At 40.2% G+C, this 16,418-nt stretch overlaps 2 protein-coding genes across 2 annotated transcripts in view; one reads left to right on the forward strand and one right to left on the reverse strand.

The window, feature by feature from the left end:
* Positions 1-775: 775 nt before the first annotated feature.
* On the reverse strand, positions 776-5,061 carry dctn6 (dynactin subunit 6). The gene is made up of 8 exons (XM_026152343.1): positions 5,002-5,061; positions 4,726-4,881; positions 4,426-4,490; positions 4,214-4,319; positions 3,988-4,076; positions 2,102-2,149; positions 1,444-1,586; positions 776-1,335 (listed from the first exon to the last, which is right to left on the reverse strand). The coding sequence occupies exons 2-8, from the start codon at positions 4,758-4,760 to the stop codon at positions 1,237-1,239; spliced, it is 585 nt and encodes a 194-aa protein (XP_026008128.1). The 5' UTR covers positions 4,761-4,881; positions 5,002-5,061; the 3' UTR covers positions 776-1,236.
* A 2,505-nt stretch (positions 5,062-7,566) lies between these two features.
* Positions 7,567-16,418, forward strand: part of LOC113018669 (zeta-sarcoglycan-like) — a 53,380-nt gene continuing 44,528 nt past the window's right edge. The window contains exon 1 of the mRNA XM_026161969.1: positions 7,567-7,965. Coding sequence (XP_026017754.1) covers positions 7,927-7,965 — 39 coding nt within the window. The 5' untranslated portion in view covers positions 7,567-7,926. The remainder of the gene's footprint in view (positions 7,966-16,418) is intronic.

Consider the following 16,418-nt stretch of genomic DNA (forward strand, 5'->3'; position numbering starts at 1 on the left):
TAAAAATGAGGGTAGTGGAAAAAAAAAAAAAGAAAGCTGAAGAAGTGAGAACAGAAAAGAGCCTAGACGTGGCCCCGGCTGCACTCCGTTGTTGAAGTAATTAGCCCCCTGGTTGACGTGCACTCCTCGTGGGACTCCACCGTGACATGTTCAAATGAGTATTGGCAATGTGCGACACCAGCTGTGGGCCTCCTGCAGGGAGCCGCTGTAGCATGCACTGAGCACGACACCAGCCCTTTAGACTCCGAAGAGCATGAGCAGTGGCCTTGAGCTTGTTTTACAGCTAAAGGAAGCAACTGTAAACTGTGACTTCTGAACTTTTTATGTCAGGTGATTCAGGCGGTGATGCTCTACTGACTGTCCACCAAACACACACACACATTCAAATCTGTGTCTGTGCTACAGATGGGCTCAGCAACTCTAAAAGGGGGCTTAGACACGATGAGGGGAGGGCAGCCAGGCATTAATCAGACCCATTCTGCAGCAGAAATTGAACCACACCCGCTCTGTGTGGAATTCCCACTCTACCCACCCACAGCACCAATTTGGTAACCCCTGGTGGGAGGACACATGACTGGCAACACCAACATATCCAAGAAAGGGGGCTGCCACACCCATCCTTATCTTTTCAAGGCCTCACTTTTGCTCAGTGACTGCATAAACGAGTCACAGCCAAATCACGCTTCATTTGAAAGGATTATATTTAACCACACACAAACTCGATCGTGTGAGTATTATTTCTAGAACACACACAAAAAAGATATTTTTAGTCGTGTTATTTAAGAACGCTGCTTTAATTGGATATTTTGCATCACCTGATGAAACAAAGGCTTCGTAGCCAAGAGCTGCTCAACAGTTCCTCCTAGTGGTCGAATAATATTATTAAAAAAACTGAGCTTGAAAGGAAACCTATTTGAATCTTTACTGCATTATTTATGCCATTTTATTGGAACATTTATAAACATAGATGAGACACATTAGCATAAACAGACATGATAAATTTGAGATTTCAGGTCCAAAGTAGATCATAAATAGTCACAATATTGATCTAAAAAGCGAAAGTGCACGTGGTTGTTTTCGTTGGATCCGTGAAGACGGGCATGGAGAATCAGAATCAGACAGCGAAATGCTGAAGTGTAAGATAAGTACACATGAATTCAAGTGAAGTGCACGAGTAAGGTGTCTGTGTGTGGAGGTGCTTGGGACTGCAGGAGGTTTCAGTCCTCTGGATTCTCATTAGTTTCTTACAGGCGTGCCGTTTCCTTTCACCGTTTTCTTCAGGTGGTGGTAGTTGGGCAGGATCTTCATGAGGAAGTCCAGCTGCAGAGTCTGAGGCTATGTGATTAAAAAATAAATTAAAAATCATCCCAGGTTATTACAAATGTGCCTACAAGCCAGCAGAACCTGGAGGATCGCAGACAAGCATCAGCGTGAAGCACTGACCTGTGGCTTTTCACTCTGCACACGCCTGATGCAGTTTGATCCGTAGACGACTGTGTTCTCCGGCACGACCTCGCACGTGTTGATTTGACAGCACGCGCCGACGATGCAGCCGCTGGTCAGGATCACGTTTCTCCCGAGATCAGCTGGGAATGAACATTACAAAAACACACTGTCAAAAATATGAAAACTGGGCTCACTGTAAAACCATATTTACATGTGAGTTTTAGTGGTTTTTGTAGATTTAAGTAAAGACATGTGAACAAACAATGTGTCTTTGTGACAGGCTGCTAGTAACATAGTACCTAATGATGCGTTGTTGCAATCTTTGCTAGGTTTTCCATTATGTGTTGTGACACTGTCAAATACAAAGTTCATCTCTGAGCAAAGTGACTTTCTGCTTGAATGATTTATAGGTTGGTAGTGAGTGGCTTTAAAAGACAAATGAAAATGGTTAGGTACAAGGACTGGACTGGAAATGGGTGAAAAGGCAGCCAGTATCCAAAGAGAAATTTTAAAAGACCTTCAGAAAGCCTGGAGAATTATTGCTCAAGAGCACTTTAAAACATTGTAAGAAAGTCTGGATCCTTGGAAGCAAAATATCAAGAACTCAGGGCGGGGTCAAGACTCAAGTTTTTTCTAATGTTAATGCAGTACTTACCCTTGGACTCAATCACATTGTTGTCTCCAATTTTCAAAGCTTGAGAGACTGTGTCAGACTTGTCAAGGACTTCAACCAGTACATCAGGGGAATGAAACAACTGATATGTAATCAAAAGATATTGCATACTGACTTATATTGCTGTTTTCATACGTGCTTTCCCTTATTTTCTGTCATATATATTGTTACAGTTGTGAGTAAACATGGACAAATACTAAATACTAAAGTCAGCATATGTACAAGTAATCCCTGTGACCACTGAACTGGATAGCTCAAAAATAGTCATCTCAGGCACACAGCTCTAGCTGTGACCACAGAAGCTCCACCCACCAGCCATTCAATCCTTCTGTTTGATAGGGACAGCCAATCACAAGGAAGTTGTCTTAATATGATGGTTCTTAAAATTTTTCCACAATGTCCGCTTCGGAAGCCAAAAGTTTGATTTTTTTTTAGGTTTTTTGTTTTGTTTTGTTTTTTTTACAATAAACAATAAAATAACAAAGATCCAAGATAAGTTTGAATGTGATGTGATGCAGTATGTTAAAAACTAGCCAAAAATGCATACCAAGGATCCCAGCTGAGCACAATTACAAAGAAGCGATGACACAGTGATGAATAATCAGACTTTCCCATATTTGAAATGTTTGTTATCTTAACTTCACTGTCTTCAAACATTCTCAAAACTATGTCAAAAAGAAAGTTGTTTATTTAACAGTTTGTGGGGCATAAACTGCAACTAAACATGGCACTACTTTGTCCTAAACCTCTCGGGCGTGAGAGGAAAATCCCTGCTCAGCACAGGGGTGCGACTCGGCCAGTCAGCCAACAAAAATTGCTCCCTTTGGCACTGCTGGTAACTTTTCCGTCTTTAGCCTGAGGCGATGACGCTGTGTGAGTTGTGATCATTGGTTTCCTGTAAACCTGGTGGAGTTTTTAATCAGAGATTTAATCATTTACGAATGTGCTGCTATGACTGAGTATTTTTCTACTAAATCACCGTCTTTCAAAGAATTGCCACAGTTTGACATATTCGAGTTAAAAATTCATAAAAAATAAACAAAGAGAAATTGATTAAAACTGCTTAGTGGCATGGTAACCTACATGTTTTTAAATTACCGGAAGCAAAACCGTTTTCACACGCTATGCCAAAAAAAGAAAGAAAAAAAAAACTGGCCTCCTATTTCTTAACTAACCCTTCATAAAACAGTTCATGTCACATTCAAATCATGTCCTCCAAATCAAATGAGTCTCTCACAAGGAGGCCTGCACCACATGTTTGAAAACAGCTGGGTTGAGTGGATGAATTTAGAGGCAGCACAGTTACTTTTAGAATAGTTACTAGAACAGTTACTTTTTAGAATATAATAGGAGTGTGGAGTAGATAGAAATGAGCATTAAGGAATTGCACTGTACTGTATGTATATAGTATGTGATGAGCAAGTCAAAGCCTGTTAGTGCTCTCTGGTGGACAAACTCTATATGGACAACAATATTCCCAAATGAGAAAAAGCATTTAACTTATAAAGCAACAACAACAAAATGTAAACGATAATTTAAAAAAATAATAATAATACAAAAATCAGGATTGTATATATTTATTTAATAGGCTAATAATTATAGAGGGCCACGAGTGCCAAAATGAATCAAACAAATACATCATTAAATGTGTCATTAAATCATTAAATTGGAAACAAACACAAATAATTAATTAAATGTATTATATTAATTGATATATGATTAATGATTCATGTATTTAATTAATTATTAATTTCCATTTTAATTAATTAACCACACATTTAATTAAATGATTCATTACGTATTTATTTAATTATTTTTGGCATCCGTGGGCCTACATAAATAATGGCTATTGTTACAGCAAAGGATACCACATCCAACTTCAAACACATTGTTAGTCCCGATTGTCATGGCCTTTGGCTCGACTCCCTCCGAGTCTGGCATTATATTCTCTGGATAACTATTAAGAGACATTAAAGGGATGTAAGCGTGCATGAAAATGATCACTCAGGAAAAAATAAATTTAAAAAAAATAAAAATAAAAGCGAATAAATAAATAAATAAATAAATAAAAGTCACACATCACCTATGGGTTACCTGTTAATGATAAGCGCCTGCTCCTCTATTAGATTCCCCTCTCCGATGATTATAGGCCCTGCTTCTGCTATGATCCGCGCTTTTGGGTGGACCACTGTTCTAGCGCCTGTGAATGAAGAAGAACTGGATTTACATGGAGCTTAAAGCAGCAGCTGTAGATTTCTTTATTCTTTCTTTTTATTTTGAAGGTAGTAATAATATAAAAGACTCACCGATAGTCACATCTCCTCTTATTTCGCTTTCAACACACACAACGGCTCCAGCGGCGATTTTAGCACTGCAGGAAAACACGCACAGACACACACAGATATACCGAGATCATCATTCAAATAAACGAGGACTACACGACAGCGAGAATAAGCAGCACATATAGATCATCGCCTGGCTGCTACAGTGTCAGCCAGTGCAATACATGGAGAATATGATTGAACATTTTAATTTCCTGACATCTGTCATTGCTTCAAAATACGCCACGCACGGTGCAGTGCAGGTTGGAAAGCAGGGGGGTCTACCTTTTCTGTGCCATTAGTTGCTTAGCGTCGGACATCTTCGTGATGAAGAATGAATTGATCCACGGTCGATTATTTATCCTTCAACTGGGGAGCTCTTGGGTTGATTGCATCTGTCTGGCTGGAACATCGTTTCCCCCCTCTGCTGGGACTCCAACGCTAAAAACGAGGTGCACGAAGTGCAGATTGCAACTTAAGCGACGCACAGTCTAAATTATCTGTGATTTCAAGCCCAGTTTAATGAGCACCAGAAGTTTGTTTGTGTTTTTACACACTCACGCTGACATAAAGATCGCCTCCTTTTTGCTGCACTGTCGGTGTGCCTCCTGCAGGGTGCAACAATCACCAACTTTTGGGAGCTGATGGAGCTGTACAGTGAGCCAGTGACATTGATGCCTTTAACTAACAGAGAGGAAACTCTGTGCTGACCTGCTTGTTCATTTAGTGTCAAATACTCTCACATTTTTGTGTCTACTGATTTCTCCCGGAGAGCGTAGGCTTTTTCAGAATAATCCAATTTCTGCCTTTGGATTGTCCGATAAGTGGGATTTATATTTTGTAAAGTCAACCGGAGTTCACTAGGAATAAACCGGAAATTGAACAATGTGTTATTTTCAGATTAAAACGATCTACTTTGCCATGTTTAAAACAAGCTCAGTTCAATTTTCTAGTCATTACAAAGTGCATCTGATGTTTGTTATGTCCCCCTATTATTATTATCATTGCTATTATTATTATTATTATTATTATTATTATTATTATTATTATTATTATTATTATTATTATTATGAGAACTTGACTCGTCTTGTTAGGTCTCTTCGGGCTTCTTCAGTTCAAAAAATAGATTTGTTAGGAAATGTCATGTATTTAACCCCTTGTGGGTGTTGTGCCCTTTGGAGGTGGTCTTGAAGTCTGTGGACCCACTCTTAATCGTGTGAGTCGTCCAATGAATGTAATTAAAAAGGCTTGGGTCATCATTGTGCCCTATACTCAGTGTTGGGGAGTAACGGAATACATGTACCGCCGTTACGTATTTAAAATACAAAATATGAGTAACTGTATTCCGTTACAGTTACCGTTTAAAAAGGTGGTATTCAGAATACAGTTACTTTGTTGAAATAAATGGATTACACTGCGGTACTTTCCTGTTTCATATTGTCGCGGGTCAGGACTGTTTGGGTTTTGTTTGACAGCTGTGTTACGGTTGCCATGGTTACAGGGCGACGCTCTCTCTCTCTCTCTCTGCGACTGTGTGTTTCCTGGGTGAGAGAGCGCCTTTTCGTTGTTGTTGTGCTAAGCTAACAGGCAGAATGCTACAAGCATAGCTTCGGTGTTCGCTGTTCGCGTTCGGTGTGAACACACCGTAAAGAATGTAGCATCATGGGCAGTGTAGTCCGTGTTGAAGGGAGAATGGACTGCCATACACGTTATGGGTCTGTGAGCGCGAGGAGGGAGAAAAAGGGGAGTGGAAAGGTACGAGTTGTCATCGAGGAAAAACGGGAGCTGGAAGCATGTAAATATAATAATAACCACTTCAGCCAAGAAGAGTGCCTGACGAGCCCAGTTGTAAGTAAGCTATTAAGACTCGACTGTACACCGTGTTCGTGTTTTCCTCCGAAAACAATAAGTTCCGTTGGAGCAGTCTTTCAACGCCTCTCTCTGTCTCTCGCAAGAAAAGTTGACCCACACAACAAAGTAAAGCTATTTTTCGGCTACGAGCCGACAGGGACCCCGCCGTATTAGTCAGAGGTCCCTTTACTAAGGTTCGGAGCCGCGGACCTTCAGTAATAGTAATAAATCACACAGCAATAGTACATTCACGTAGTTGTAAACAGCATGATAATATATTAAGTAATCTAAAGTATTCAGAATACGTTACTGTCATTGAGTAACGTAACGGAATACGTTACAGAATACATTTTGGGGCATGTAATCTGTATTCTGTAATGGAATACATTTTAAAAGTAACCTTCCCAACACTGCCTATACTATTATGCGACCTAATGAGGTCATCTGAGGCAAAGTGTGAGTGGGGGTTGAAGGGATTTCAAGATGGCATTGTGGGTGGCTGACAGCTTTCGTCATAAGCCATGATCTCCTTTTGATGATGGTCCTTTACAGTGGACATAAATAGCCTCCTTTACCCCTTTTTCAAGACACATGTCTTCTCAGTCCAAAATGTGAACATTGACATCCTTGAAAGACTGACCTTTATACTTTAAGTGCTGGTGTATTGTTGTAAAGCAGATACTTTCAGCCAGAGGTTTCTTCCTCTTAAAAGGGAGTTTTTCCTTCCCAATGTTGCCTGTGGCTGCTGGGGTTTCTCTCTATATTTTTTAGGCTCTTTACCACACATTGAGGTGACTAAGTTGAACACACCCACATTTTGATGAATGCATAAGAGAGAAACTTGGGGTTCAGTGTCTTTTCCGAGGATACTCTGACATGCCAGGGATCAAACCACCAACCTTCCAAGATGACCTGCTCTGTCTCCTGAACTAGAACCAGGACCACCCAACAAAGGACGTAGGAGAAGGAGCTTTCAGTGGGGAGGAAAAGAGGAAGACCTCAGAGGAGGCTCATGTATGTAGGAGGACATGCAGACGGTTAGTGTGATAGAGGAGGATGCTAGGAATGATGGGGACTGCTAAATGGAGCAACTAAAGAAGATGAAGAAGAAGGTGGTCACTTCTGTATACAGATTAATTTAAAATAAATAAAAACTCTTGTAACAACAAACAGCATGTTGACTACTGTGGGTTTCCCTTCTTGAGCGGCGCTGAATAAGCGACATCATTTTCCGACTTTTATTTTGAAGTTAAGCAGCGGAAGTCCAGCTGGTTATTCCGTCATACTTGTCGGCTGTTGAGTTTTGAAGGAGAGCGAAGCGTGTCAAAGCGAGCTGCGAAGGGGGAGCGCGCAAGTCGGAGTACATTAATTAGACCGCAGCTCGTTTGAACACCGGCTTCCGTACACAATACAGCTTAAACACAACTTAAGTGTACCGTTAATATATACATTTAAAAAAAAAAACAGCCTTCCTGAAACAGCAGGTATATTTTTTTTATGCCCCTTCATTTCTCTCTTGTTCTTTCTCTAATGAGAGTGAAGAAGTGGGTCTAGCGGCGCGGCGGGGGAGCTGAATTTCACGCGTTCGCCTCAACTTTGTGGAAATATGTGAAGTGTGATAAATGCCACTGGAAAATGGAGCAGTCGGCTACTCTGGACATAGAGACTCTGAAGGTAAGCCCGTCACAGTGGAAAAAACACCTTTTTTAGTCTTCGTTTTAATTGGAACCGCGCACGTGCACAGGTGGCATTAATCATAGCTTAAGGCGCATGTCCAGTTTGGCAGCATTAAAGGGGTTTCAGGCGTGTTCTGGCCGGCAGGAGGACACCTGTGGATGCCTGTGACATTTTTATCAACGTGGATGATGTTGTTCGTTTTAAATGCAGCAGCTCAAACTCGCGCAGAGTCCTCTCTGCAACAGGTGCGCCCTCCGGCTTCAAGTGTTCCTGTTAAAGAAAAAAACTCCCAGCTAATTAAAGATGAATGGAAAGTGTCTGCTTCTCTCTACAGGCAGTAGTGTGATTAATAACAACTGACCAGCGCTCAGGCACTTCAAGAAGCCTGTCTGCATGGACTCCTTCACACATCTCCCCCTGCTCCTCCTCCCCCCCTCTTCCTTTGCACTACACCTCATATTGTATGCATCCTGCTCTTCAAGAATCACTGTAATGTGACAGCCTATGAATATTCTGCTGCTATGCTTTCTCATTATTATTCCAGCCTAGCAGTGGAGGCAGTAACCTCTGGGTACAGTATGTGCATCTTGTCAGTTCTGCAGCCCCCCCCCCTCCAAAGAAAAAAAAAAGAAGCTACTCTGAAGCCCATCACCCGGTGGCTGGGTGACTCTTATCAGTCGAGAAACCCCTCCTGCCCCGCTCAGAGTCCGTCCTGCAACTTTTCCTTTCACCATTTCCTCCCCGTTTCCTGCGAAGGCTGTGCTCCGTTGAATCCTCTGAATTGACACTGTGTTATCTAATTAAAACAGAGGCTTTGTTCGGGGTGCTTTGTGACAGTATTTCTGTTGATAACGCTGCGCTCAGTCTGGCACTTCACCCTACCCCTGCCCCCAGTGCGTTCCTCTGATGAATGCAAATGATGACTACGGGGTGCTGTCCAAAATGGCCCCGTTGGCTCTCGAAGGATTTGCCAGGGATTAGCAGGGAAAGCTAGTTTACTGTGGAGAAGTGTGTGCCTGTTTACATCAGCAGTTTGTCGACTGTCTCGCACACCATCACTACCACGTTCCAACCTCCCCAGAGCTGCTGAAGAGACTTCACACCAGCTCTCGACTGTAATTAACGATGCGAGGGTCAGAAGGTATTGTCGGCCACATGATAGGTGAGCCACGGCCGGCCTGCCCATGTTGCCACAGCGTCCTTGAGTAAGGCCCAAATTGCTCCCCGAGGCAGCTGCCGTTTGTGTGCGCAAGGAAAACACATTGTGAAAACACTCTGTAAGAACCCATCTACCTCTCAAAGGCTCTGTATAAGTGCAGGCAATTTGCCATTTGAGGGAAGTGTCTTCAAAAGCAGAAAGGAAACTCGCCCCCAGCCCCCCACCCAAATGGCATCTTCAAACAGCCTGTGATGTGATGCTCACTCTTGGTGCCTGTGAGTGCTCCGACTGAACAGCTGCGACCTTTTGTTGCGCTGGGCTTATTGGAGATCTTTGATCCCCGCTGGTCTCGTACTTACAGTAGAGTTACCTTGTTGCTTTGACTTTTTAAGGAAGCGCGCGCCCGTCCATCGATTTGCCTAGAAAGGGCAACCAAACCGCAGAAGATGAACCCACTGACAAACTATTGTATCTCCTGCAGAGATGAAGGAGCCGCAAAAATTGGATTTCGCGTACAAGTGGAATGACTATTGACAGCAGCACCACCCTACCCACCCCTCGCACCCAAGTGCTTGATTGTCACATCAACAAAATGTGAGAGAGTAACGTCGATGCGGCGAGCTTGGCTTTGAGGAGCGTAATTGGCTTTCCCGCTTACAGTCGTGTATTCAGGCTCAACTGTGCGACCTTTTTGATTGAACTTTCTGTCAAAATAAAAGCCCAAAGAACTGAAATAAATAGGTGCTTTAATACTGTGTGTCAGACTTGGAGCTAGATCGTGTCCATCTATTTTCCGTGCTGCTGCCTCAGCGATTGTGCAGCGCTCGCACGCGGGATGGACGCGTACGAGCTTTCCAGTCATTAGTGCGTCTCAAATGTTTTCTTACCTCCAGCTGAGGCAGCCCTGTGGGACTCCAGTGGCACCGCTGAGCGAGAGAGCGCTCGCCGATTTGCTGATTAACATTATCAAGCATTAATAACGTCTCATTTTCTTTCATTAGGGGCTTCTCAGCTGTATTTTGCTGCCTCTGCAGCATGTCGTGCATTTGATCAAAGCAGCGTGTAGAGTATCACCCTCTGTGCTAATTGCTGAAGATGAGGCACGCCAGCAGTGGGAAGGGACTGCTGGGTAATTGCTGGCTTTGGATCCAGCTTTAAGGTCTGTAGTGAAAGCAGGACCTAGTCCCACCCTCGAGGCGAAAAGTAAAGTGACAGATTCAGATCTCAGCACAAACTTAAATGGGATTGATGAAGAGGCATGTGCAAGGATAACTTTGGTTGTGCAACAAATCCACGCGGATGTTTCCAGCACACTGTTTCATCTACAGAGATAGCAGCTTTTTGGCCTTTTGTACCTCAGAGAAGCTAGTTTCTGTGTAGGCGTTTACTTCCTATGAATAGAACCTGCATGTAAAACAGGTTGTAGATGGTAAACCATCTGAGAGGATTTCAGACCCACCTGTTCACGATAATTCGTTGACATTTGTCTTGAGTGCTGTAGAACATATTTCGATGATTTCAGCACTGATAGCTCTGTTAAATTACATACAAATACAAATCGGTACCTACAGATTTTAGCCATCAGATTAAAATCATTCTCAGACCTGCAATTGTGAACACAAACGTATGGTTGTTGTCAGTGGTGTAAAGCTTAATTGTTTATTTTCAGAAGACTCTAAAGCTTCGAGTCTCATTTTGGTTAAACTACATGAATACTCAACAATGGTCAGATTATTTTTACTTTAAAGCAGTTCTTGTGACCTGTGCAAAATTTAAAAGGTCATTATTATTATTATTATTATTATTATTAACAATAATAATAATAATAAATCCTTTATTTAAATTCGTGTGATCTCTTTTTTAAGAATGACCTCTGTGCAACATATTATAACGACACATGCTTCATCACAAATTTACACACGTACAAGAGTAGTTGTTGCGCGTGGGGGATCGATACAGCATATAGTGTTGTGACATGTTGCATGGTGATTATGTGTCGATACAGGGTGACCAAATTTAAAATATTTATTAAATAAATTAAAATCCTCTGGGAATAATACGAACTAGAGGGATCATCCCATGCACCACCATCCTGTTATAATGTTAGCTGAGCAAAATTACATTAAATTGGCTCAACTGAAAATCCGTCCAACACTGGGTACACTTAGTTTGACAAAGCTGCCTAATTCAGACAAAGCTGATGGAGGAGTTGCACCAGTAAAAATAGGAAGGCATCATCGTTCATCTACATCTAAAAACAAGAACCAGTGTCTGCCTGGTGATTGTATTGAATTTCAATTGTGACCGCTTTTGATGACAGGGTGATGGCACAGGTCGCCTGATAGGAGACAGCTTGTCTGCAGGCAGTCACAGTCTGACTTGGACTGACTGCAGTCACTCTCAGATTGTCAAAGGGTTGCAAATAACTGTTGTCTAATTTACAAACAGATTGCCATCAGTCTGAAAGAGTCTTTGTCGATGAGCACAACCTGAGGGGACTCAGCTCGTTGCCAGCTGCTTGTACTCTGGTTATATTCCTGTAGAACAGGAAGGCTGATGAGGGCAAATGTCATAGTTAATTGTGAGTTTACGTATATGTGATGTTTGGTGCTTTATCACAGTTAATTGTTGTGTTATTAGAAAAAGGCTGCATGTAATTGCCAGCTTGACCCCCAGTCAATCACAGACTGATATACGTGATAACAGGAATTGTATTTTTGATCTAATTTTTCAGTAAAAAAAAAAAAAAATACAATTAATAATTAAAAAATCAACAACTTTATCTCAGTGGATACAGCATATATTGGCAAAGATTAAGTTTAAGCACATAATTTAGAGTGGAAAATTGTTATAAATCACAATATATGTCGTTGCAGTACTAAAAATCTGAGTAATATTGCATCGTGGGGTTTCTGGTGATTATCCTGTCTTATGGTTGCCAGTGAATAGTGTCAGCAGGTAAACAGGTGGCCTTTGTAGTACAGACTTTTAAACAAGTCGTAATTCCAACACAGAATCAAGAGGCTTTGAAGTGGATGTAGAAGCAGGCATATAAACTAGATGTAGAAAGAAAATACTTTGATGAATTGCCAAATGCACTTGAATGGCCATTAAGATATCTGGGTTTGCCTAAAATGTAGACTTAAATCTTCAGTAGTTTTTGCTTAAACCCAACCTATGTATCAACTGATATTAGCTATTAGCTAGATGTATCGGTATCAGTTTCTATAACAGCTCATAAATTAAAGTTTAGAAAAGTAAAGAAGAGATGGAGGAAACACCCTTCAACAATGGTATCAGTGTTGATGTTGCCTGCTTTTTCCACTAGAGGTCACTCTGCAATTTCTCTGTTGTCAACACGTGTTTGAAACAACACAAACACAACATCCGAGTGGAGTTGGGCAAGAGTAAACGAGTAATCCACAACTTGTTGGTACAATAAAACATTAAAGTTTATAGTTTTCTCTTACTAAGGACTCATAAATAACTGCACCTAACAAATGTCAGAGATTTGCTTTGTCCGAAAGAAAAAATATATTAAAATAGATTTCTAAATCACCAAATGTCAATGAGGGGCTTAAATGCCCCGTTTCGGCTCTACTTTTACCTTCTTTCTAATTGCACAACTTGTGATATTCTGGGCCCATCATTAAAAAACTGAGAATTAGAGCAGTTCTATTTGTTATCAGTGTTTTCTTCTTAAAAGTCACTGTTGTTTCTTACACTTTGATGCAATTGGACATCTTCATCGGTCCAGGCGTGCGTGTTTGTGAGCGTCAGCTGTGACCAGCATGCTGAAATGACAAATTGACAAAGTGCCAGCCACTATGCACTCCTCCATTAGCTCTATGAATAACCAAGCTTTAGGAGGCAAGAGTGGACCAGGGTAATATATGCATTAAAAACCCTTGCAAAGAAATCACAGGATCTGCTAGCATTGGGAACAGTGGGTTGCCATAGAAATTACAAGTGCTGAAGTTTCCCCTAGCAACAGTGGATTGAAAATAGACTAAAAGTGTCCAGCAGGGCCATGGCTGTAGGCTAAAAGATTGGTTGGAAATAGTTTTTTTTTTTTTCTTGGAGTTATTAATGTTGATAGGTCCTCTTGGATACCAGTTGTGTAAAGATCTCATGATAATTTTGAGGGTTCAGTAGCTCAGGTCAGTTTTGTGTAAACATCTTCCAGTGTTGTGAAAAGTTGTGGCTGTGAAAATGACTTGCATGACTACACAGAGAGTTGATTTTATGCCTCTGTGTAAGCACCTCTCATAGTGTTCTTGTCCCTCAGCTGTATTGCTGGTTAAATTGGAATCACTGACATTTCTAGGCCAGCGATATGGGTCATTTGTATTTGCTGCTAAGTCGCAACATCCATTTGTGAGACATCTGCCAGCACCAGCAGATGTGACCCAAACTATCCATCCATGGAAACAATCACTTGAAGAGTGGATTAGGTTGTTTAACAGCAGAAAGCTTGTGGGAGTCTTCTTTTAGATGCCGTATTGCAGCGAGGTATGCTGCTATTTGCAGGTATTAGTATTTTCTTCAAGGCTTAGCTGTCCTATGTTTGAATGGCTTTTTTTTTTTTTTTTAAAGGATCCATCACAGCAGTTAATGGCTATTTTAATTATTGAATGAGCTGTCAACATAGAAAAGGGGGTTTATTGTACTACATAGGGTGACAATGGTGGATGCTGGGCTCAGTCTGAAGTATGACTTCAAACTGCTCTAAAGGTTGTTTTTTTTTCCAGAGCAAAATAATGGTGCCAACATGGAAGTGGCAGAAATTGCAGTTTCTCTTGGTCAGGCATGTCAAACATAAGGCCCGGGGACCAGAATTGGCTTGGCAAAGGTTACGTCCACACTAGCCCGAATAGATTTGAAAAAACGGCGTTTTTGTCGGAAAACGCTCCACGTCCCCCTAGCGTTTTCAGCCAGAGTTGTGCGTCCACATTGAAATGGCCGAAAATGCTTACGTTCTAGTACTGCGCATGCGCGAAACGCATTTCTGTCTGCCGTTTATTTACTTTCCGGCTCTTTGAAACGTCGCGGCAAAATGTTGAGCAAAAGCACCGAGTTTTTTAAATATACTGTTGGTGTTTTTATAGACTTAAAAAAGGCGTTTCATACAATTGATCATTCTATATTAATGAATAAACTAGAGAGATATGGCATAAGAGGGATAGCATACAAGTGGATGAAAAGTTACCTGGATGACAGATATCAATATGTCGAATTCAATAATGTAAAATCTAAGCAGTTGAAGGTAACTTGTGGCGTTCCTCAGGGCTCTGTGCTGGGCCCTAAATTATTTATATTATATATAAATGACATATGTAGTGTTTCCAAACTGTTAAAATGTGTATTGTTTGCTGATGATACCACTCTGTACTGCTCAGGTAAAAACTTAGAACAGCTTCTGACTACAGCGGAAAAGGAGTTAAATATATTAAAAAACTGGTTTGATGTAAATAAGTTATCATTAAATATAAAGAAAACAAAATTGATTATTTTTGGCACTAGACAAATGAAAAATGTATCTAAAATAAGGGTTAATGGAATTGAAATTGAAAGAGTGTACGAAAATAAATTTCATGGAGTGATAATTGATGATAAGCTGAGTTGGAAGTCTCATATAAACCATGTGAAAACAAAAATGTCAAAAACCATTGCTATTCTCTATAAAACAAAGCATGTCCTGAACAAAAAATCATTATACACACTTTATTGTACTCTGTTGCTTCCATATATGACTTACTGTCTGGAGATATGGGGTAATGCATATAAAACGAACACTCTTCATATTTTCAAGTTACAAAAAAGAGCTATAAGAATTATAAACCAATCAAACTATATAGAACCAACTAACATTTTGTTTATTAATCTGAATACCCTGAAATTTTATGATTTAGTTGAATATAAAATGGCACAGATAATGTATAAAGCACAAAATAACTTGCTTTGCCCCAGTACTCAGAAGCTGTTCAAAGTCAGAGAAAGTCAATATGACTTAAGGGGAACAGATTTCTTTAAAAAAAACAAGATAAGGACAAATATAAAGCAGAGATGTGTTTCTGTTAGAGGAGTTAACCTGTGGAATAGTTATGATAGTGATTTAAAAAGGTGTAGTTCATTTTCCTTGTTTAAAAACATGTTTAAAAATAGAGTATTAGAAAAATATATAAATCAAGAATGAAAAGAGCAAAAAGGAGAAAAAACAACAACAACCTCTTGATTCTTTTGCTTTGATGTAGTTACTTATCTAAGGTGGAAAGTTTTTTTTTCTTTGTTTTTTTTTTTTGTTTGTTTGTTTGGTTTTTGCTTTGTTTTATTATTTTCTTCAAGCCCTGTGTACAGGAGCTGCATACAAAAAGATATTTTGTGAAAAGGGTTGGCGTAATAAGCAAATGCTTCAGCCAATACCTTTTGATTAGCCTTGTCTCATGCTTTCTTTCTTTATGGTAGATTTTTGTTCTGTTTTCACTGTTTTTTTTTTTTTTCACTGTTTTCACTGAGATTTGAATTTGAATGCTAATCAATAAATCAAAAAATCAAAAATAAATAAATAAATAAATGGACTAACAATGAGGTGGAGTTGTTGCTGCGAGTAACACAAAAGTACAAAGTTGCAAAAGTGAGTGAGAATTAAAGAATTTGAAGAAAAGCTATGTGGAGCATGTACAGACTGATATTAATCTTTAATAGGGCTGTCAAAATTGAGAGCAAACAAAACAGCTGCTGTATAATGCCCTCCGCTATCTTAGTTTAATTGGTCACATGACTGCATCATCATTTTAGAAAGTCTCAGTTTTCGCTGTCCACACTGCGACGTGAAAGCACCTTTTTCAAATGTATGCATTTCGAGAGCGTTTTGAAAACGCTGCATTTTCCATGAGCGAAAATGCCAATTTATGAATGAAACCATGTTAACTTCTGGCTGCAATAAACCAAAGCGGCGGCAGATTCAATTCAGTATTTCAATAATATTTATTCTCAATATGGGCTAGAGGGCTATCAAATAAAAAAATAAAACTTCTTCTTTTACATTTCAAAAGGGCTTTTGAGAAAGTTTTCTCAAGTCCTTAAATTAACAAAAGAAAGTAGTTTGAGTTTCCCCTTTCATTCTTTTTCATTAACAACATTTCACATGTAACCAAGCTCAGGAAACACTGACAGCAGCTCTTTTCTCTCTTTCTGTTTCCCTCACTTACTTCTTGGCACGTCTGCATCTCATCTCGTCACAGACTTTTCTGTTTACGCACCTGCGCACACAGACATTTTCAATGAAGTG

Source organism: Astatotilapia calliptera, chromosome 3 (assembly GCF_900246225.1).
Source record: "Astatotilapia calliptera chromosome 3, fAstCal1.2, whole genome shotgun sequence".
In the NCBI taxonomy this organism is placed as follows: Eukaryota; Metazoa; Chordata; class Actinopteri; order Cichliformes; family Cichlidae; genus Astatotilapia; species Astatotilapia calliptera.